Genomic DNA, 20640 nt, shown 5'->3' with positions numbered 1-20640 from the left:
CTTTCGAATACACTAGAGACAAAACATTCATCTTCCTTTCGCCTTTAACATTTGTCACGTTAACGTTTTCCCGGAAAATTTTAACGCGATTTCGGAGGAAATACCTAAACCAACCAGACGCTTCTCGTCAGCAAGGCATCTCTATGGAGTTCAGAGACTGAGACTAAGCGAGGTTGGTTCATGTTAGTATTGTAAATTTGGTGATATTTCTTTGGTTTTCTATTTTAGCATTTCTGATTTGGTTATCAGTTTAATTTTGATTATGATTGTGTGCTAAGTAGCTTTTTTCGTTTTATTTTTGTTGTTTGATCCAGAAGAATCTCTAAGATATCAGAGACAAGCTGGATTGCTTACAAGTTCCCATGGTCGCTTTGGTTGGTGATTATGTTATCAGATTGTTTTTTATGCAAAGATAAAAATGATGTTGCGCAAAACTGAGTCTGTGAGCAACAGCAGTGCTGGGAATTCCAACCATGGTCAATTGCTGCGTGACCTTGAGGAAATAAGCAAAGCCCTTTACTTGCATAAACCCCCTCCTAAGGTTTTGCTTTCCCCTTCTAATGCACGATCCAAATCTGCTGGAAAAACCCGTTTTCCGGAATCGAAATCAAATTTGAATTCAAACCCAAGATTACTCAGGGAGGATTTGTTGCATAAGGACAAGAAATCATCTTCAGTATGGAACTGGAAGAAACCCTTAAAGGCTCTCACTCATATTGGGAATCGGAAATTCAGTTGTTGTTTTTACCTTCATGTCCATTCAATTGAAGGGTGGCCAGAAAATTTCAACAATCTTAGTGTATGTGTGCATTGGAAGAGAAAGGATGAGGTGGTAGAGACTCGATCTTCGAGGGTAGTAGAGGGCATAGCTGAATTTGATGAAACTTTGATGCACAAGTGTTCTGTGTATGGAAGTAGGAATGGCCCTAACCATTCGGTTAAGTATGAGGAGAAGCTTTTCTTGATCTACGTTTCTCTGAGTGGGGCACCAGGGCTTGATATTGGGAAGCATTGGGTGGATCTTACGAGACTGTTACCACTTACTTTTGAGGAGTTAGAAGGGGAAAAGAGTTATGGTAAATGGACAACAAGCTTTAACCTTTCAGGCAAAGCTAAAGGTGCTAGTTTAAATGTTAGTTTGGGGTTTTTGGTGACGCGGGATAAGTCAGTTGGTGTGAGCGTTAATCCTAATATTCCTGAGCTTATAAACACGGAGCAGAGAAGGTCAAGTTCTTTGGATAGTGGGGCTACGATGCTTCGGCGAGTTGGGAGTGTGCCAAGTAGTGTAAGCCCCAGGCCTGCCTTCTCATCCCAGTCTCTTGATTTGAAGGTCTGTCGAGAAGTATTACTGACGGGAGGGTTGGAGCTCTCGAAGTCAATTAATTTTTTATGTCAGGCACTTGATGAGGCGAACTTGAGTAGTGCGACGGAGTCAGATGCTGAACATGTGTCGCCACTCAAACCTAAGCCTGATCTGGACCTTTTGGCTGCTGAAAAAAATGAAGAATATGAGGATGATGACACTGAATTTAACATTGTAGAAGTGGGGACAGAAATGTGTGAACAGTTGAAATCTGATCAAGTTCCTGGTCATGCTAATGATGAGTCTGCTGTTGAAATGATCTATGTGGATGAGATCATTAAGGATTATAACGTAGACCTCGATGAGAAGACTATGGTTATTACAAAGGATTCCTGTGATAGTTATGTGGATGAGGTTGCGATGGATGACAGCAAACATGAAAAGGATAGCATATGCACCGAAGGATCAACCATGGAAAAAGTGGATTCTGCTTCTCATTTTCAGTTCATTTCAGAATCAGCAGATTTGGATCTTCCATTTGTTTCAGGAGAGTTTTTTGAGGGAAAAAAACACATGGAGCTTAAGTCGACTTACAAAGCAAGTAAAACAGGTAAGAAGTCACTTAGCTTGGATGATGTTACTGAATCTGTCTCAAATGATTTCTTAAGCATACTGGGGATGGACTGTTGCATGAGTTCTGATGGTGATGCCGAGTCTCCTAGAGAATGTCTTTTAAGAGAGTTTGAGAAAGATACTCTGGCTTCAGGAAACTTATTTTTCAATTCTGATTGGGACGAAGAACAGCCTGAAATTGGATCCTCTGTTTCACCAGGTTCTGATTTTGGAGATTGTTTTGAGAATTCTGATTTGTCTTTGATTATCCAAGCTGCTGAAGAGGAGCACAAGAGAGCAAGTGAGCTATTAAAGAGAAGGAAGGCAAAAATTCTTGAAGGCTTGGAGACTGAAGCTTTGATGCGAGAATGGGGATTAAATGAAAAAGACTTTCAGAATTCTCCCCGTATCTGCTCTGGGGGATTTGGTAGTCCAATTGAGCTTCCCCTTGAAGAGCCGCTCCTACCTCCACTTGAAGAAGGCTTTGGTCCTTATGTTCGGATGAAGGGTGGAGGCTTTTTGCAGTCTATGAATCCTTCACTTTTCAAAAATGCTAAAAATGGTGCGAACTTGGTCATTCAAATTTCTAATCCAGTTGTCATACCGTCAAAATTGGGTTATGATGTTATGGAGATAATGCAGCATCTGGCATTAGTTGGAATTGATAAACTGCGTGAGTGGGTTAATCAATTACTGCCGTTGGAAGATATTACTGGGAAGACAATACAACAAGTTGCATGGGAGGCAGCCCCAAACACAGTGGTGTCTGAGAGGTTTGTCAGCATAATAATTACATTGATTTTTGAATTAGTGATTTCAAATATTTTTCTACTTGTTGGCTTACTTCTCGTTTTTGTTTCAGGTTTGAGCAGATTTTATATGGTGGGAGACAGGATGAAGGATTTCCATCTAGTTGGAGTTGTAATAACCTGAGATCAGAATTGGGAGGTAGTGAGATGGGATCAGACTCAGACTCTGTATCTCTAGAATATCTCGCTCCTTTGGCTATGGCGAAAATTGAAGCCCTCTCGCTGGAAGGGTTAAGAATACAGTCCCACGTGTCAAATGGAGAGGCACCTTCAAGTGTATTTCCTCAGTCTGGTGGGAAAATGCCAGCCATTGGAGGGAAGAGTGCCAATCATGGCGAGGTTCTCAGGTCAGGAGGAGTTGGAGGGTTGCAACTATGCGATTTTGGAGACTTTGATGATGACGTTGACGAATTAATGGCTCTATCTCTATCACTGGAAGAGTGGTTGAGGCTAGATGCTAAAATCATTGGTGATGAAGATTACAGCAGAGAACAAATATTAAAAATCCTTGCTGCCCATCATGCCAAGTGCTCAGATTTGGTCGGTGGAAGGTTGACACGAGACATACACTGCAATGATGTATCTGTTAGCAAGTGTGGACTTTTGGGGAACAACCTCACAATTGCTCTCACGGTGCAGCTTAGAGATCCCTTTCGAAACTATGAACCTGTGGGCGTGCCAATGCTTGCTCTAATCCAAGTGGAGAGATTTTTAGCCCCTTTAATGCCAAAAGTGTCTAGTGCGCTGTTAAACAGTAGCAAGGAGAACGAACACGATGAGCCAGTGTTTGAGGATATTGGTGACAAGAAGGAAAGGGAGACAAATGAAGGAGATGAAGGAGGCAATCCTCAGTTTAAAATCATTGACGTTCATCTTGCAGGAGTGGATGCTACTCCTGGCAACAGGCAGCTTTGGGGTACCACAACACAGCTGCAGTCCGGGTCGCGATGGTTGCTTGGCAGTGGCATGGGTAAGCCCAGTAGTTTTCCACTTTCGAGCTCAACTGCCATTGTAAGATCATCCCCACTGGTTTCAGCAAAGCAGCGTAGAGATGCTTTATGGAGCATTTCCTCTCATTCTCAAGGAACAGGAGCTACCTGGAGGGATTCGATAGCTCCTCATATTCGAAACCCCAACGTCATATTTCCAAAGGAAACCATCAAACCACACGTAAACTAGTAGTAGTTAGCTCTTCCTTCATAGCATATATTCTTTTGTTTGTAGAGTGAATAGAGAGGTGAAGGCTTATTATTGCCTTTTCTTTTCATGTTACCCAAGCTAGTATCATACACATATGGCAAGACCAAGTGGCCAATTTTGCGTACAGGTTTTCTTTGAATGATAGAATCTGTTGTGTTACACTTGAGACGAATGAAACAGATTCATATGCATTGATGATTTAAAGCAGAAGCCTCTTACTTTCTTTTGTAAACCATCCTGCTTTCTTCCTTAGAAGAAAGTTTATTATTTATTGAATAAATTCAATTCCTGATTATTTTTTTTTTGGGTTTGGTTGGTGAGGGCAGTCGCTTTGTTCACATCAGTTTGTGAACAAAATTTTGAAAAACTTTTGGTGTCTCAAGTATTATTGAAAATCAAGTTACAAGGGAAGCCAAAAATGCTTCATGACACAAAATTAGAGGCTCAGATGGTTATGAACGCCCTCATACGTTGTAATTACAAACCCTGGATCATCTCTATCTCTTTCTACTCTCTTTTTCACAGGGCAGCCTTCAACTGAACACTTGTAGTAATTCCTGCAGCCAAACATAACATGCTCAGATCAGATCAAACATGTCTAAAATCACATCAATATTCGATCAGTCTTGCTTTATTTTTACTTTGTTTTTTACCTTGGATTTGGGCTGTTCTTCACCATCTTTTTACCATACTTCCTCCATTTGAAACCATCATCCAATATTTCAACCTCTGATTTTGTTTTGAATGCAACTCTTTCTCTAACTTCCTGCCTCTCCTGTACGCTGCCGCTTTCATTCTCTCCTGCAAACACAAACACAACCAAATGGCTCGAGCATGAGATGAGAGATAGAGATTATGGAACAAAAAGAATAATTAACAATTAGTTTTATTTTATATGCTTACTGCTATTAGACCCTCCAAGTTGGCTGCTACTTCCACGAGACTCATCAACTTCATTTGCTTGATACCCCGAATTCTGGACGGTCTCCAAAGCCATGGAAGTCGGATGATCTTCATCTAGCCACTCACCAATCATCAAGTACTCGGAAAACTCGAAATTGGACTGCTCGGAAAAGTCATTCTCAGGTGACTCTTGTGCTCTAAAGTTGTTGCTGTTAGACATCAATTTAGCTACTAAAAATGTGGTGAATGCCTTTTTAACACATAACTTTGTGACCAAACTGCATGTTGATATCATACATATATCATCGTCTCTATGGCTCAGAAGGAGGCTTCATCCTGACTTTCCTAAGCAATGATGGGAAGGTTCAATGCTGATGCTAAGTGAAAGTGCCACATAGACATCTGAACATATGAATTAGGCCAAAACCAAATCCAGAGAGAGAGAGAGAGAGAGAGGGTAATAGTACAGTAGTGGGGCATGGCAAAGGATGACTTGAGGGAAGACTTAAATTTGATTTGTGTGACTTAACTTGAGGGTCTCGTGCTTAGACCAACGCCTATTCACCTTCACATTTGATAAAATAATTCAAGTCAATTGTGATGGTGAGTTGAGGCGTGACAAGCTGGTATTGGTACCACATAATCTTATATATGCAGTACCGCAGCAGCTGAGCTCATAAATTTTGACATTTCATGTTACATTTATTACACCTCTTTGTTTGTGTCCTGTCCACACGTTGGTTGCTCTTCAATACAACTTACAAGCACATGCTAGGCCCGTAAAGGAAGTGTTTTTATAGAAAGCACTTTACTTGTGCTCATAAGTGTTTTGGCTTTTATTCGAAGCACAACACAAGAAATAAAATTTTCTAACATGGGATTTCATTAAAAATCAGCCATGAGATGGTTTTTCTTTTTTTCTTTTTTCTTTGAGTCAAAGTTACCTGTCAGTCTGATTTGAGCATTTCTCCCCTTACAAACGTCTCAAGCTAAGTCATTGAGACCCATTGTTCAATCTCAATCAATCCGTCAACAAGAATTAAACAAAAGGTTGATAATCCTTTCAAATTAGGATCAGGACAGCCAACAGGCCTTACGAAACAATTAACCAAAGGAAGTTTGTTGGTAATTTCCAGTGCCGTTGTTGAAGGGTCCACTCATTAACACAGATTTCCAAGGTCGAGCAAACCAACCCTTTCTGCCTTCCCATCGGTTTCATTTCAGTCTTTGGAATCTTATCATGTCAAGATCAAGTTCGGCAGCTAAGCAATACCGTTCAAACACAAATTTTTCATACAATTTAGTTACGAAGGAACAAAAAAACTGTGTCTAGGGTGAATTTGTTTCCTTGTATCGAAGTTTGACACCTTCTCATACGTTAGAATAATTTTTATTTTGCTGATACAATCGATATTGAAAGAGCTGAATTTATTATTATAACAGTAAATATTCTTAACCACTATAAAAGTATCTTCAAAAGAGTCTCCAAATTTTAGTCCCGTATTACATTTTATTCTTTATTTTTAAATCACCCGCTACATTAGGGCAGTTTGAACCCAACAAACGACTAGGTACCCTACGACCAAAATAATAAACGAACAGGTACCCAACGACGTCGTTCGCTGGAAAAGATATATTGTCAGTGCTTTCTTGACACTGCCCCTTTCTGTGTTTACTGTGCTCTTACCGTGAGGCCATGGCGCGCCGAAAGCACAGAGCCACCCCGCCCTCTGCAGCGGCCGAGAAATCGGATAACCGGCGTCACTTAAGCATGGAGAGGTCGGCTTACTTCGCTAGGAGAGAGGCGGCGAAGGTATTGAAGCTCGTTCTCCAAGGAGACGCCAAGCGCCAGTCCGTCGGCTCCATTAAGACGCTCGTTTACGGTCCCTCAGTGAGGAACAAGAGAGGCACATTTGCTTTGATCTGTCAAACCCTAAAGTGTAAGTTCACGACCCTCGCCAAGTTCAGAAATGCACACGTTTTCATAGCTTCGGTTCTGTTTGGCCGCAGAGAAAATTGATTTTCTGCTTTTATCTGCTTTCAGATCTTTTGATAATCCAAGACGTGTTGAAGGCCGCCGACGTATTGAATAGCAAGTGGAAGGTATAAGAAGAACACGTTCTCTGTTATCCGTGGAAATTAGAAATTCATTTATTGTTTATTTATGTATTTGTTTATTAGTTTGGCTAGCATTTTAAGCACTGAAATGGTTACTTGTGGTATTGCAGAAGCAAGACGAGTTAGTATACATAGTCACCTATGATATTCTTTTTGGCCAGGTAATGTCTTTTAGGCTGTCTTTTATACAGCATGAGCTTTTGTGCTACTAATTTCATGCCGTGGTTGTAATTTTTTATATGAACTGTGAATTTGAAATCTATAGGTGAGTTCATCAGCGGTCGGGGATGCGGAGAAGTTTCTCATGCGTCGCAAAGAGGCTCTGCAGGCAGCTCTAGCACGGCTTTTAGTGAAGAAAAAAGTGAAGAGTGTGGAAGAGTTGATAGCTCTTTATGATATACCTGGTGTGTATGTGTGTGTTTGGCTTCACATTGTTATTTTTACATTCATCTTGTCGAGCCTACTCTTCAGTTGTAGGACTACCAGAGTGAAACTGATGGAAATAAGTTATGTTGATTTGCAAATTTGTATTTTGTAAAATACCAATGGGGATTATGGCATCGGGCAATGGAATACTGATTTGTTGGTTTGCCATGTACCTAAAAGCTTAAACTGTTAGTATGTGGACCAAAAATTAGGAAATTAGTTTTTGTTCTAACCCTAATTTCTGTTGCAGATATTTCAAATCCGCGTTATGTTCGTGTAAATACTCTGAAAATGGATGTTGAGACTGCCGTCCTTGAATTACAGAAGCAATTCAAGGTATTTCAGGAACTTTTACGGTTGAGTTTTTTGTTAGAATGTGATTATGTTCTAAAGTATTTTGTTTGTTACACATTAGAAGTAATCTTATGATTGAGTTTTTCATGTGCTAGTCTTCTGTAGTTTAATCATTGTGTTACTGAGACACTTTTTCTCATTTGGTTTTCTTACATATAGGTTCAAAAGGATGACCTGGTTCCTGACTTGTTGGTTCTTCCACCGGGTAGTGATCTCCATGATCATCATCTAATAAAGAATGGAAATGTCTTTATGCAAGTAAGAATTTCGATAATCTTTTGCAAGAGTAGTTTTCTTATAAAATTTTCAACCAACCTTAATGTCATCTGATTCTTATTTGTTGAGGCACAACACTGATGGTTCTGTGCCATTGAAAAATTTGTGTCTTAGCTGTGATAGAAATTTCTCATTCATTTGTTCATCACTTTACTACATAGGGAAAGGCAAGCTCTATGGTGGCAGCAGCCCTTGCTCCAAAACCAGAATGGGAGGTTGGTAAAGTTTGTACATCAGTAATTACTGTGCACTTTGGTCGCTGTCAGCAATTTTTTCTTATGTTTCTAGCTAGGATTGGGGTTGAGAAGTCGAGATTGATACAACAATTTTATTCCTACTAAAGCTGATTTTCCTTGAAGGTTCTCGATGCATGCTCAGCTCCTGGAAACAAAACTGTACACCTTGCAGCTCTTATGAGAGGAAAGGGAAAGGTCATAGCCTGTGAGCTGAATGAAGAAAGGGTTAAACGTTTAAAAGAGACTATCAGACTCTCTGGTGCTTCTAGTATCCTTCTGCCTATATTATTTGTTTATTTTCATTTTACTCTCTTATTTTTTGTTGGAAGTAGTGGAATTACAGAAATCTTACTGTTGCATGAGATTTCCCATTTCTATGACTTGAGTAATATGAAATATGATACTTCCTCATGTTTGCTGTTGCCTTATCAACTTGATATAATATGACATTTGACTTAACCTGGACGGTAGATATTAAGGTTGTGCATGGAGATTTCTTAGACTTCAACCCTGAAGATCCTCCATATTCCAAGGTAAGATATAAATTAACTTCCAATCCTCTGTCACTTTTCTCCTCTTAGTTGCAATTACATGTTTCCAAACATCGCCCATGCATGCTTGCAACCAAATTCAATTTTACAGGTGCGCGCCATTCTCTTAGATCCTTCCTGCTCTGGATCTGGGACTGCTTCTGCAAGATTAGATCATTTGCTCCCATCTTCTGCTCCAGGTAACTTCTACGGTTAGATAGCTCCTTAAATCAGTAATTGCTTGAAATTCACCCTGTTGAAATATAATGACATAGTCTGCACCATCTGAGAGTGTTTATACGCCTCTGGCAGAAGTTTGGGACGGAAGTCTCATCCAATAATGAGAAAGGAAGTTTATTCAGTGCAAAAGTCTAAGTTCCTTTTGTTTTTGCAAATTAATTTAATTCTTTGTTTTCTAAAATACATAGGTCAAGCTGCTGATTTTACCAGCACAGAAAGACTGAACAAGCTTGCGGCCTTCCAGAGAAAAGCTCTAGCTCACGCTTTATCTTGTAAGTTTGTTTCTCTATCAGATGCTGCCTCATGGTTTTTATTTTCCATTAATTCCAAAGACTCAACAACCCAGTTGTTGATAATCTGTGAGTATTTCAATGATATCAATGGATGTGTGTACCACTTTTGCCAGTTCCGGATGTTGAGAGAGTTGTTTACAGCACATGCTCTGTCAACCAAGTTGAAAATGAAGATGTTGTTAAATCTGTTCTACCACTTGCTGCATCCAATGGTTTTCAACTGGAAGCTCCGTTCCCAGAATGGCACCACCGTGGTCTCCCGGTGGTCGAGGGCGGTTAGTAAATTTTTAAACCTTCACAAATATGTTGATAAAAATGATCAGATATTTCACATTTCACTGTTTTCTTGGCTCGCAGCTGAATGCTTGCTTCGGACTGATCCCAAGGAGGACAAAGAAGGCTTCTTCATTGCTCTGTTTGTCAGGAGGAGCTCTGGGAATCAATCAGAGAAACCCAACGTCACCGACGGACACACTCACAGAGCTTCGACGGCAAAGAGAAGTTATGTGGGAGCTCATCTCAATCTGTTTAAAATGTTTGCACATGCGCATTTGAGTCGGCGTAATTGTAGTCATTGCGATTGTTGTTAAACGGTCTGCCCTCAATTTTAAAAGTTTTATTTTGTTAATTAAGCACCATTTTGGGTCCCTAATGGCTTGTTTTCAGATTTTGTGACTAAAATGCCACACAAAATTTAAAAAAAGAAAAAAGAAAAAACAGAGATTGAAGAAGAAATATTACAAACATATGCTTCATTGATAAAAGCCGCACTTCACAACTGATCAGAAAATGCAAAAGCTTAGCACACCAGAACACAAACAAACAAGAAAATGAAACACATCCGGATTAATACCAAAAGGCCTTAAAACCAACCCATGCCCTTATCATAAGCTATAAGCATAATGAAGCTCATAAACCCAAATCTCAGAGAAAACTCCTCAAGCAATCTTGACCTCAATGGTCTTGGGCTTCTTTGGCTCAGGTGGAGGCAGCTTCTCCACAGTCACAGTCAGGACCCCATCTTGGCATACAGCAGAAATGGCTTCCACATTAGCATTCTCAGGCAGCACAAACTTCCTCATAAACTTGCCGACCCTCCTCTCCATCCTGACATACTTAGCCCCCTCCTTCTCCTCCTCCCTCTTCCTCTCGCCGGTGATCAGAAGCACATTGTCGTCCTCCACCTGGACCTTGATGTCTCCGGACTTGAGGCCTGGCATGTCCACGACGAAGACATAGGAGTTGGGATACTCCTTGACGTCCGCCGGCGTGGACGCCATGGCCTTGGCGTCGCGGACGTAGGTGCGGGTGGGGGCGTTGAACGATTTGTCAGGCTCGTCGGTGAAGTCCATGATGTGCTGCAGTGTGGAGAAGAGTGGGGAATCCAAACCCGCGATTCTCACGTCCATGTTTCTCTTCCTGCTGGCTGGAATTCTCGCTTTGAATTTGTGCTTGCTTAGCGCTTTGTTTAAACTCTGAAGGTGTCTCTGAATTTTTGTTGCTGTGATGGAGAAAAAGGACGGGGGTTGTGGGAATTTATAGAGGGGATAAATTGAGGAACCAGGTGGCTTAGCGGCGAGAGGAAATGGAAGGTTCTGGAGACACGTGGAATGAAGTATGGGGTTCCAGTGGGTTCGCTTGCTTATTCTGTATGCGTCTAGAACGTTGTGGAAGGTTTAGTAGAGTCAGGGTCACATTGGTCATTAAGGTAAACGTACGAAAACATTATGCTTTCTATTTCGCGGAAAAATTTTCTGGAAAAGAGAAGCACCAGACCGATAGATAATTGGTGCAGTTCCTACTATTAATAGTAAAAATAAAATAAAGGAAATTTGTATAAATATCATCTGAAATTTTTATACATGTGTAAAATTACAATTTGAACTTTTATTTTCTACTATTAACTATTTGCACTGCAGTTTAAACTTTGTTAAACTTTCTGTTAAATTTAATGACATTTCGGTCAATTTCTTTTATAACTAAAAAATTTAGAATTTCTAAAAATAATAGAGTAATCAAAAGATAGATATGTTGTTAAACTTTCTGTTAAATTTAATGACATTTTGGTCAATTTCTTTTATAACTAAAAAATTTAGAATTTCTAAAAGTAATAGAGTAACCAAAAGACAGATATGTTGTTTTCCATATGAACCTTTGACAAGAATTGAGTGTAATTGCAATATGGCTAAGAGAGAGAGAGAGAGAGAGAGAGAGAGACGTAGGGTGTATGAAGACATTGCAGGGGGCGGGGCCATGGCACTGCGACATTGGAGTTACAAGGGATTAGTGAGGTTAGGTTTTTTTTAAATATTTAAATGATTTGTTTAATAACATAATTTTTAACAAATTTAAATTTTATTGTTATAAAGAATTGACCAAAATGTCATTAAACTTAACGAGTTAAATATAAGTGGTACATTACAACACTATATAAAGTTCAAGTAGTAACCACACACAGAACTAAAAGTTCAAGTGATATTTATGCAAATTTCTCATAAAATAAACTATTTATAACCGCATTTCTCTACTTTTTCCCAAATTAACTAGTTAAAAAAATTAATGTACTACATTCCTTTAATCTAATTGTGTTCAAATGTATGGGTGAATTATAAACTGTTGTAATAGATATAGGTATAACCACCATTATTGATCATACACAAGCACGTATTTACATATATGTATTTCAAAAGGAAGGGACATCCACATTCACTCATTAAGAAGACACCCAAAAAAAAAAAAAAAAAAAAAGATTACAAGACGTACATGTGCCCCATGATTAACTACAACCTTCCACTCTTCATATTCAAACAAGAAGCAAAACAAAAGAGACACGACCAAAGCATACGATAATTACACATAACGGAACCCCAAACAGAGAACCATATATGCATGCACGCAGCTTTATTTACATATACATAGTACATGTACCATATAGATCTTCAGTTACTGCCCCACAAAATTCATGCACGCCCATCAGAGCTCCGCCCGCCTTGCCCTCCACGCCCGTCTCCTTGCCCTTACCTGTCTTGGTCCCCACCTTGTCCACCTTGACTGCCATGTTGGCCCCCTTGTCCACCACCTTGGCCTCCCTGCCCGCCGCCTTGATCACCTCCATGTCCTCCTTCGCCGCCCTGACCACCGCCTTGGCCGATTTGTTTGCCCTGACCGCTGCCTTGGCCGCTGCTTATTTGGACCTGAATAGTCTTGGGCTTCTTAGGCTCAGGCGGCGGCTTCTTCGCCACACTCACAGTCAACACCCCGTCCTGACACTCGGCAGAGATCTTCTCAATATCAGCATTTTCAGGCAGCACAAACTTCTTGAGGTACTTGCCAAGCCTCCTCTCCATCCTCAAATACTTAATCCCCTGATCCTTCTCCTTTTCTCTCCTCCTCTCCCCACTCACCACCAGCACGTTGTCGTCCTCAACTTGAACGTTGACCATATCCGGCCTCAGCCCGGGCACGTCCACCACAAAAATATAGGCGTTTTGAGCCTCCTTGATGTCGGCTGGCGTGGCGGCCATGGCCTTGGCCTCGCGCACGTACTGGCGCGAAGGCGCATGGTGGCTCGACTGGTTCTGCTCGTCGGAGAAGTCCAGTAGGTCGTGCAGAGTCTCGAGCAGGTTTGGCTCGAACCCCATGTTTCTCAGGCTCACCTCCATACTCTTGATATTATATATCAAAATGAAAAGAAAAGCTTGGATCAATATAAGAGATTTTCTTTGGTTTTATATAGCTAGGTTGAACTTGAAGTGAGGAAAATGTGAAGCGGAGAAGTTTTGGTTGTACATCTGTCAGGGTAGTCTAGTTGTCGTTGTTCTTGGAGTGACAGATAGGCGCGCAAGTTTTGGAGGTATGTAATTGCTTGCTACTTAGAAAGACAATCTTTGGTTTAGGCATTGACAAGTGTCTGTAGATTTGGAAGAAATGGGAGAAAGAGGTGTGAGGGTGACGCCAGATCTCTAGCTCTAATTTTTGTGAAGTGATGAGAGCAGAGCAGGGATCGGTGTTTTTTTGTCTGTAAGCCTGCTACGTGGTTGCTCAGACGGAGGTTTGGGATCCGCGTGGCCATGCCATCGCCTAATACAAAATGCATGAGCTGAGGATGTGGCAGGCAAGCCTACACAGTCTCCAAAGTTTATTATAATATATAATCATTCTCTCATTCGTGGGAACGATATTGTAAATAGGAAATGAGAAAGAAATAATAAAAAATACATGATATATAAGTTCCAAACTTAGCTACTACTAGTAGTAGTTCTAGAATGTAGCATTATTGAATGTGTAATTGTCTATTTGCAATGCAAGCCTTATTATTTATTTAAGGAGTAATTATAATTTTAGTCACTCGAATTCGGATCGAATTTAATTTTGGTCAGTTAATTTTTAATTTTTCGATTTTGATCATCATATCAAAACCATTTAGGATAGAATTTAATTTTATTCAGTCAACTTTTCATTTTTCGATTTTGATCATCATATTAAGACCAATTGGTATATTCCGTTAGTTCCGACGCACGTGCAGGGGCAATAATGACATTTCACCACAACCCATCTCTCTCTCCTTTTCTCTGCAATTTCTTCCCTCTTTGCAACTTTTCAACCCAGCGAGAAACAGAGTTTGAGCTTAGAGGAGGGGAATCGGAGAAAATACAATACATTGTTGTTTTTGTTTGAGGTAAAAATAAATGCTTTATCTCAACTGCATGTGCGTAATAATCAGACGAGCTCAGATTTCAAATCCGGCGACAGGGTGGGTCTTCGTGGATCCGGCGTCGAGGCCAACTTTTTCTTGTGTAATTTATTTGAGTGATTCGATCGATTGCTTTTGCGGTAGTTTGGGTATTAGGAGGTGGTAAGGAAGGGATGCAAGGCTTTGGAGAAGTGCGATGAAATGATAAACAAGCTGGGTTCGTTCTCAAGAAAAACCCACAAAAGTTTTCAGTACCCAACAAAAATCTATCTCACGATACAAAAATCAAAAGAAAAAGACAAACAGACAAACAACACAAACAAACTCAGAATTTATTCAAAGTTGATACACACATGTTCTTCCCCAAAAGAAAAACCCAACACCAATGACATCAAGTTTCATTCTACTCCGAGTCACTGACTCAACTGACGAATGATTTTCAAGCAACATTGACGTGGATGGTCTTGGGCCTCTTGGGCTCCGGCGGAGGCAGCTTCTCCACCCTCACAGTGAGCACCCCATCTTTAGCCACCGCCGAAATCGCATCCAAATTGGCATTCTCCGGCAGAACAAACTTCCTCATGAACTTCCCAACCCTCCTCTCCATCCTCACGTACTTCACCCCACTCTCCTTGATCTCTTCCTCCCGCCTTCGCTCCCCGCTCAGCACCAAAACGTTGTCGTTCTCCACCTGCACTTTAATTTGTCCCGCCTCGATTCCCGGCATATCCACCACGAACACGTACGCGTTCGGGTACTCCACCACGTCCGCCGGCGTCGCCGCCATCGCTTTCGCATCTCGGACGTACGCCCGAGACGGGTTGTTGTTGTTTCTGTTGTTGTTTCGGGGCTTTTCGGGCTCTTGCTCTGCCAAGTCTAGCATGTCTTCCAAGACCGCGAAGATATTGCCCGCGTTCCTCAAATCCATGTTGAACGCAAATTGTTTGAAAGACTCAGATACTCAGATATCTCAGGCAGCAGACAATCGACTAGTATGGAAAACGAAGGATGAGAGTGGCGCATTTATAAAGTGGTTAAGGAAATAACGAGTAAATGTGAGAGAATTCTAGAGCCTACAAAGAAAAGCTGGCAGTTGTCTGCATATATCCAGAATAGTGAAGAAGGTTCTACTGCAAAATTATTCCTTTTCTAATTTAACAAAATCCAAAGATAAAAAAATTTAAATTTCCTGTTTTCTCTTTGGGAGGAATTTGAACTTGAGTGTAAGAGGCGAGGCGGGAATCACTCTGGCTAACTGACCTCTATGCGTTTTCCTTTGATTTTTAAAACAAATAAAAAAGAGCAACAAAAACATAGCACATATACACATAAGCCTTAAAATTCAACTATTTCCCTTTACATATGAGATAGTACCAGAATTTACAGGATATATATATATATATATATATATATATATATATATATATTGAGAGTCAATCCTGGTCAATCTGAGCAAATCATTCGATTCCATTCTGCTGCTTTGTCACAGTCTCAAAATAATTATAGTACTATTAAGAAAAATATATTTATTATCTATTGTATTATACATTAATAAATTTCAATCTGATTTATTAAATCAAAAATTTTTAGTCAGAGTTGATTGTAAGTCCGCTAAGCATGTATTCGAAAAGGATGTTCAAAATATTGCATCCAAACAAATATTTGCACGATGGCAAGCTATTTTGAGTATTTTTGATTTTGATATTGAATATTTGAGAGGAAGTGAGAATTCTATTCATGATTTTCTTACTCGAGAATTTCTACAAGGAAAATAATGGCAGAAAGAAGAAAAGAAAAAGATAAACAAAAGAGTCAAGCTGGTCAATCAAGTCAACCTAGTCAACCCCAGTCCCTTCGAGTCCTCCCTCCATCAATGAGCCAAACTAAACATGAGTCTCCTTCCCAGATTGTCCCATTCTCGGGATGCTCTCCTATCCAAATTAGTAACAGATTTGCCAACTTAGGAGCCACAGTCGGCCAGGTTCGCCCTAGTTTCCAGTCTGCCTTGATTTCTAGTCATGATCCTTTCCAAGATATTGCCTTAACCAACCCTCCTATTGCCTCTTATCATAAAACATCCCCATAGATGATCAAGAGTAATAGTCCTCTGTTCATAATTGAGTCCAAATACAATTCAATTGCTAATCCAATCACTATTGCCAAATCTTATTTTCCACCAAATAGTCATTCCATTCCCCCAGCACCATCTAAGAATCTGAAATATTACAGAGACATCCTCCATGAGACCCACTCTATCACCATTAAGCCAATCAAAGACAGAGATAATCCCCACATCATCCTCTATCATTCCCTTTACATCCATCAGATAATCAATGAGCTTGAATGAAGCACCATCCCTATGACCTCAAAGTTCTCCAATCAAAACTTCAATATAATTACTATGATTATATCGAAGCATGGTATTCTATCCTGCTTCACCAAACAGTTGATTTTAGTCATTCTTGGTTCCTAAATTTTGACAGCAAATTCAAGAGTCATTTTCCTTACTGGTTCATTCACTGGTGGGAAAAACATGGTCCAGTCATCAATTTATTTCCCCCTCCAATGCAAGATTTAGTTAATTATTTTACTAATAAAAATAAGTTCAAAGAATCTGAGTTGTTCTTCCCCAACTTTCTCCATTTTGTTGCCAAGTATAAAGTCCCTTGGATCCTCAAATGGTCTTATCAGGTTAATTGGGAAACCAGAGTCCTATCTCGCCAGTTTTCAATCAAATGGTGGGATAAATTTAAAATTGAGCGTATTGCAGATTATATTTATGCTGATTTTCCTCTATTCAAGAATCCACAGCCTGAGAAAAAGACATCCCTTACCACTTCACATTCTTCTCTCCCAATCGAGGGAAAATCGAAGTTTGAGTTACAAGAAATTGCTCTTCAGTTAATGCTTCAAGCTTCCCAAATGAATGATGATGAAGACAGTGATGCCTCACCTGCGTCCCAAACATCCACTAGTCAACCAAAGCCAGCTAGTCAACAGGCTCCAGCACCAAAAATGCGGTGGAGTGATTATCCAGATGAACAAGACCCCTATGATTTAGGTCCTTTTAACCTCGGTGATGATTAAAGTTACCCAACATCATGAGCCCTGAGACAAAGCTTCTGGTCCCGCGTATTCAACAATCTGAATGCCCGTGTTCCTTTTGAGATTCTCCCGACAAAGTAAAAGTTGCAGCACTCAGTAAAAGCAAAAGCTTTCACGTGCTCCTACAGTTACTTTTCATAAGCATCCAAAGTTGCCAGCTCATCAAAAGTTATCTGAGTCTGTCTTATTTGCTTATTTAAGAAGGTTTCGGCCTCTGTTTTCCACATAATGTAATTTAGTACACTATAATTTTCTCAGTTTCAAAGTGCTATCAGTACCAATGCTCCGAAGAACTAAGTGGTGAAACTAGGATCTTTGTAAGTGTTTTGCATTCTGCAATCTATCAATATATTTGAGATATTTTGTTATATATATATCTCCACATTTCAATGAAGTATTTCACAACATAAATTGATATTGCCACAAAATTGAGAAAACAATCTACATATTCAAAGGTCGTCATTGTCCTCATAGTCTACATAGAGTGAAGCATCTATTTCTTTCGGCTTGATATATCCATACTTTCTCAGAAGCCAGATGATCGCCCTTATCACATTTCCGATAAACACAGTCCCCATCAGGGCCATCCATATGAGCACAGAAACTTGGGTCACATGATACAGATAATTCTTGTTCTGCCCTGGCGTCATGAATATAAGTCCAATGAAATACGTCCCTGTTAGCGCAGTGATTGCGATCCACATGGTCACCATCTGCAGCCACATCCACCGCCGCCGCTTCAGCGGCAATCCGCTCACAAGTAGCAGAATTATGCTCAGAGATGAAAGGAATGCAATGGTGCAGAAGATCATGAACTGTCCATATTGGATAGGCTGTGTGTAGGCCATCACTGACTGCCCGGCCTTGTGTGGACGCTCCACCGGGTTGCCATTGGAGTCTGTCAAATAGTCTTCCTGCCAAACTCCACCGGGTGGTGATATTGCAGACTGAAATGCCACTGTAGCGATTAGGGAAGACACAACCATCAATGAGCTTCGTTTCCTGCCCAACCAATCAATATGCTGCTGCTTCTTAACCATCATACTCATTTTCTTTGACATCAGTGGTTGCATTGAAACCGAGTTCGATGATTGCAATGTATCCAGTTCCAGATGATATATAATGGCTGCGTTCTTGTTCATTCTTTGAGCTCCAGCTCTTTGGAGAGACTCTTTGATTCCCAAGTCTCGTAAATCTCTGGAACTATGAGATAAGACGTCCAATGCAGTGAACCCATTTGCATTTTGGGCACTTACGTCGATCTTCGTATAAGTGAGCAAATAAGTTATAACCTGCACAAAAATTGACACCTTTTCTTCTCAAAACAAGGGAATGAAATTTCTAGTAAGCAACGTATCATAATAAAACAAATCATAAATTGGAATTGAAATGAAACTACAAGAAACAAGGTCATGTCAAGCATTGCAGCTGATCACATTTGAGGCAAAAATGCTTGAAAGGGTAAGACAATTAACAACATAAATGTGCCCTTTTCAGATTGTTTTGAAGCCTTTTCTTCACTGATTAAATTTGTTAACAATCAATTGAGCTACCTACAGGCTACAGCTATGTAATATTCATACAGCTCTGTTTATGCCCATGAAATGCCTAATTTAGAATTCACAAAAGACTAAATCTTTCCACAAAAAGGTAAAGACTTTGTGTACCTCTAATTGTTTCTTGGCCACAGCCACATGTAAGACTGTGTTGCCATCACCATCTCTCCAATTCACAAACTCATCGTCTCTCCCAATACATTCCACCAAAACCTTCAACACCTCTAACCTGTGATGCTTAACACACAAGTGGAACCCACTCTCGCCTCCGTGAGTCAACACCCGAATCACCTCCGGTCTTACTCGGGCCAACTCAGCCACCACCCCAACTCTGCCCTTGATCACACCCAGATGCAGGGGAGTCAACCCATCGCGATCCCAGACTAGACACAGATCTGGGTTAACCAGCGCCAAATGCTTCACTATTTCCACGGACCCTTTTGCCGCAGCCAGGTGAAGCGGCGAAGAGCCGTGGGAATTCAACTCGGCGGCGAGTTCGGGCCTCCGACTTAGTAATTCTTTGGCGAAAGCAGAGTGACCCAGAAGGGAGGCGATGTGCAAGGGCGTGTCTGAGAGAGATGGGTTGGTTTTGTTGAGGATTTGAGGGTCTTCTGTGAGTAGTTCTAGGAGAGCAGGTACAGAGCCTCGCATGGCTGCTTGCTGCAATTCTTTTTCCATGGCTTTCTCTCTCTGTTTTGCCTCTTCTTCTTTCTGGTTGTCCAATAATCTAAGCAACTTCATTTTTTTCCTCCGTGATGTTTGCGTGCGAAAGAGAAATGGTATTAACGGAAAAAAAAGACGGACACGCCGACGAATGACCTGAAATTGACAGACGCCGTCAGTTGACGATGCCAGAGAGGGGATGTCAATGGTCCGAAAAATGTTTTTCGTAATTTTTTATTTTTATAGGCCCTCCTTCCTTCCAGGTCCTCCAAATTTGACCTGGTTTGAGTCAACACAACACAGGTAGAGCAATGGCTTCCATCTAGAAACTTTTTCTTTGCTGGGTCCCATTTTAGGTAGGACGGGTTTTCTATTCACGTTAATATGATATTTTAAGTTCGAGTGAAAAGTGTGACAAATAAAATAATGTAAGTTTTGCACAAGAGATTAAATAAAATAATGTAAGACACATTAAATCATCATACGTGTCTAAAATTAATCATACTACAAATGCACTTAAACTGATGAAAGATTAGAAGTAATGTGAGTTTGCCTAAGCCAATTGTGATGTGGTCATAATTAGTTTCCATTGCCGGGGCATATGGGCCTATGGCTCAGTGGTAGAATTGATCAACTGTGGATACTTGCATGAAACGATAATAGCACTATTTTTTTATCGTCAATCAATAACGTTATGACACATATGATAATTTTTTTACGTTTATAGCATTATTAAGTGATATCGTCGTTGGACTCAAATTTTTTTGAGTGGAAAACAAGTTGGGTAAGAAATTGCAGCCTTGGTTCAAACCCAATACATGGGTTATACGAAAAGCAATGTCCCTTTTGATATGATTTGGGCCCAAAAAAGGAAACCTGGAGCTCCGTCAATAAGTGGAGGTTTATGTATTGGTGATTATGGTTAGTAAGATAAAAAAATAAGGGAGGTAGTTTTCCCTCTTCTTTTTTATCCACTTACACTTCCTTTTGTCTTTTAATAGTTTTGAATTAATATTGTTCTTTTCTGTTCTTTCTCCATCATATTCTACCTTTATCCTACATTAAGGTTTTAATAACTGAAATTAAGAAAAATTAACAGAAAATAAGACCCAAAAAAAATATATATATAGAAAATGGATAGAAATGTGAGTATTTGTACGCCAAATTCTTAATTTTTTTACCAAGTATGTGAGTACTAAATATCTTTGTTATAGTTATCATAATATTAGTAGGTGATTGTACATGTTTATTAAAGAGAATTGTAAGGTAATAGTAGAATAGTAAAGAGAAAAAATAAAAATAAAAAAAAATTAATAAAAAAAT

At 40.0% G+C, this 20640-nt stretch overlaps 7 protein-coding genes across 9 annotated transcripts; 2 read left to right on the top strand and 5 right to left on the bottom strand.

Annotated features, from left to right (window-relative positions):
- Positions 20-4134, top strand: LOC18792148 (protein PLASTID MOVEMENT IMPAIRED 1-RELATED 1). Of its 3 annotated transcripts, none has more exons than XM_020553985.1 (3): positions 20-172; positions 318-2688; positions 2778-4134. In XM_020553985.1, exons 2-3 carry the CDS (start codon positions 419-421, stop codon positions 3901-3903), a joined length of 3396 nt encoding a protein of 1131 aa, XP_020409574.1. In that variant the 5' UTR covers positions 20-172; positions 318-418; the 3' UTR covers positions 3904-4134. The 3 variants fall into 3 exon arrangements, with proteins under 3 accessions (XP_020409574.1, XP_020409572.1, XP_020409573.1); XM_020553983.1 differs by having other exon boundaries at positions 315-2688; XM_020553984.1 differs by having other exon boundaries at positions 20-182; positions 315-2688.
- LOC109946413 (probable WRKY transcription factor 50) lies at positions 4282-5214 on the bottom strand. The gene is made up of 3 exons (XM_020553986.1): positions 4828-5214; positions 4578-4725; positions 4282-4481 (listed from the first exon to the last, which is right to left on the bottom strand). The coding sequence occupies exons 1-3, from the start codon at positions 5120-5122 to the stop codon at positions 4361-4363; spliced, it is 564 nt and encodes a 187-aa protein (XP_020409575.1). The 5' UTR covers positions 5123-5214; the 3' UTR covers positions 4282-4360.
- Positions 6385-9938, top strand: LOC18792467 (probable 28S rRNA (cytosine-C(5))-methyltransferase). The gene is made up of 13 exons (XM_007225716.2): positions 6385-6767; positions 6872-6930; positions 7056-7106; positions 7211-7349; positions 7622-7707; positions 7885-7983; positions 8163-8216; positions 8361-8505; positions 8709-8770; positions 8880-8967; positions 9196-9279; positions 9414-9575; positions 9658-9938. Exons 1-13 carry the CDS (start codon positions 6524-6526, stop codon positions 9888-9890), a joined length of 1506 nt encoding a protein of 501 aa, XP_007225778.1. The 5' UTR covers positions 6385-6523; the 3' UTR covers positions 9891-9938.
- LOC18793718 (17.1 kDa class II heat shock protein) lies at positions 10024-10931 on the bottom strand. Its single transcript, XM_020559596.1, has one exon. It carries the CDS (start codon positions 10707-10709, stop codon positions 10239-10241), a length of 471 nt encoding a protein of 156 aa, XP_020415185.1. The 5' UTR covers positions 10710-10931; the 3' UTR covers positions 10024-10238.
- On the bottom strand, positions 12077-13019 carry LOC18793084 (17.1 kDa class II heat shock protein). The gene has a single exon (XM_007227315.2). The coding sequence runs from the start codon at positions 12960-12962 to the stop codon at positions 12318-12320; it is 645 nt and encodes a 214-aa protein (XP_007227377.2). The 5' UTR covers positions 12963-13019; the 3' UTR covers positions 12077-12317.
- Positions 14196-15000, bottom strand: LOC18789402 (17.6 kDa class II heat shock protein). The gene has a single exon (XM_007226675.2). The coding sequence runs from the start codon at positions 14919-14921 to the stop codon at positions 14433-14435; it is 489 nt and encodes a 162-aa protein (XP_007226737.1). The 5' UTR covers positions 14922-15000; the 3' UTR covers positions 14196-14432.
- On the bottom strand, positions 17397-19558 carry LOC18789174 (ankyrin repeat-containing protein BDA1). Its single transcript, XM_007222873.2, has 2 exons — positions 18766-19558; positions 17397-18390 (listed from the first exon to the last, which is right to left on the bottom strand). The coding sequence occupies exons 1-2, from the start codon at positions 19393-19395 to the stop codon at positions 17548-17550; spliced, it is 1473 nt and encodes a 490-aa protein (XP_007222935.2). The 5' UTR covers positions 19396-19558; the 3' UTR covers positions 17397-17547.

This window comes from Prunus persica, chromosome G1 (genome assembly GCF_000346465.2).
Source record: "Prunus persica cultivar Lovell chromosome G1, Prunus_persica_NCBIv2, whole genome shotgun sequence".
NCBI classification, from domain to species: Eukaryota; Viridiplantae; Streptophyta; class Magnoliopsida; order Rosales; family Rosaceae; genus Prunus; species Prunus persica.
The sequence above is the reverse complement of the archived record's forward strand: the minus strand, read 5'-3'. Positions and strand labels throughout refer to the sequence as shown.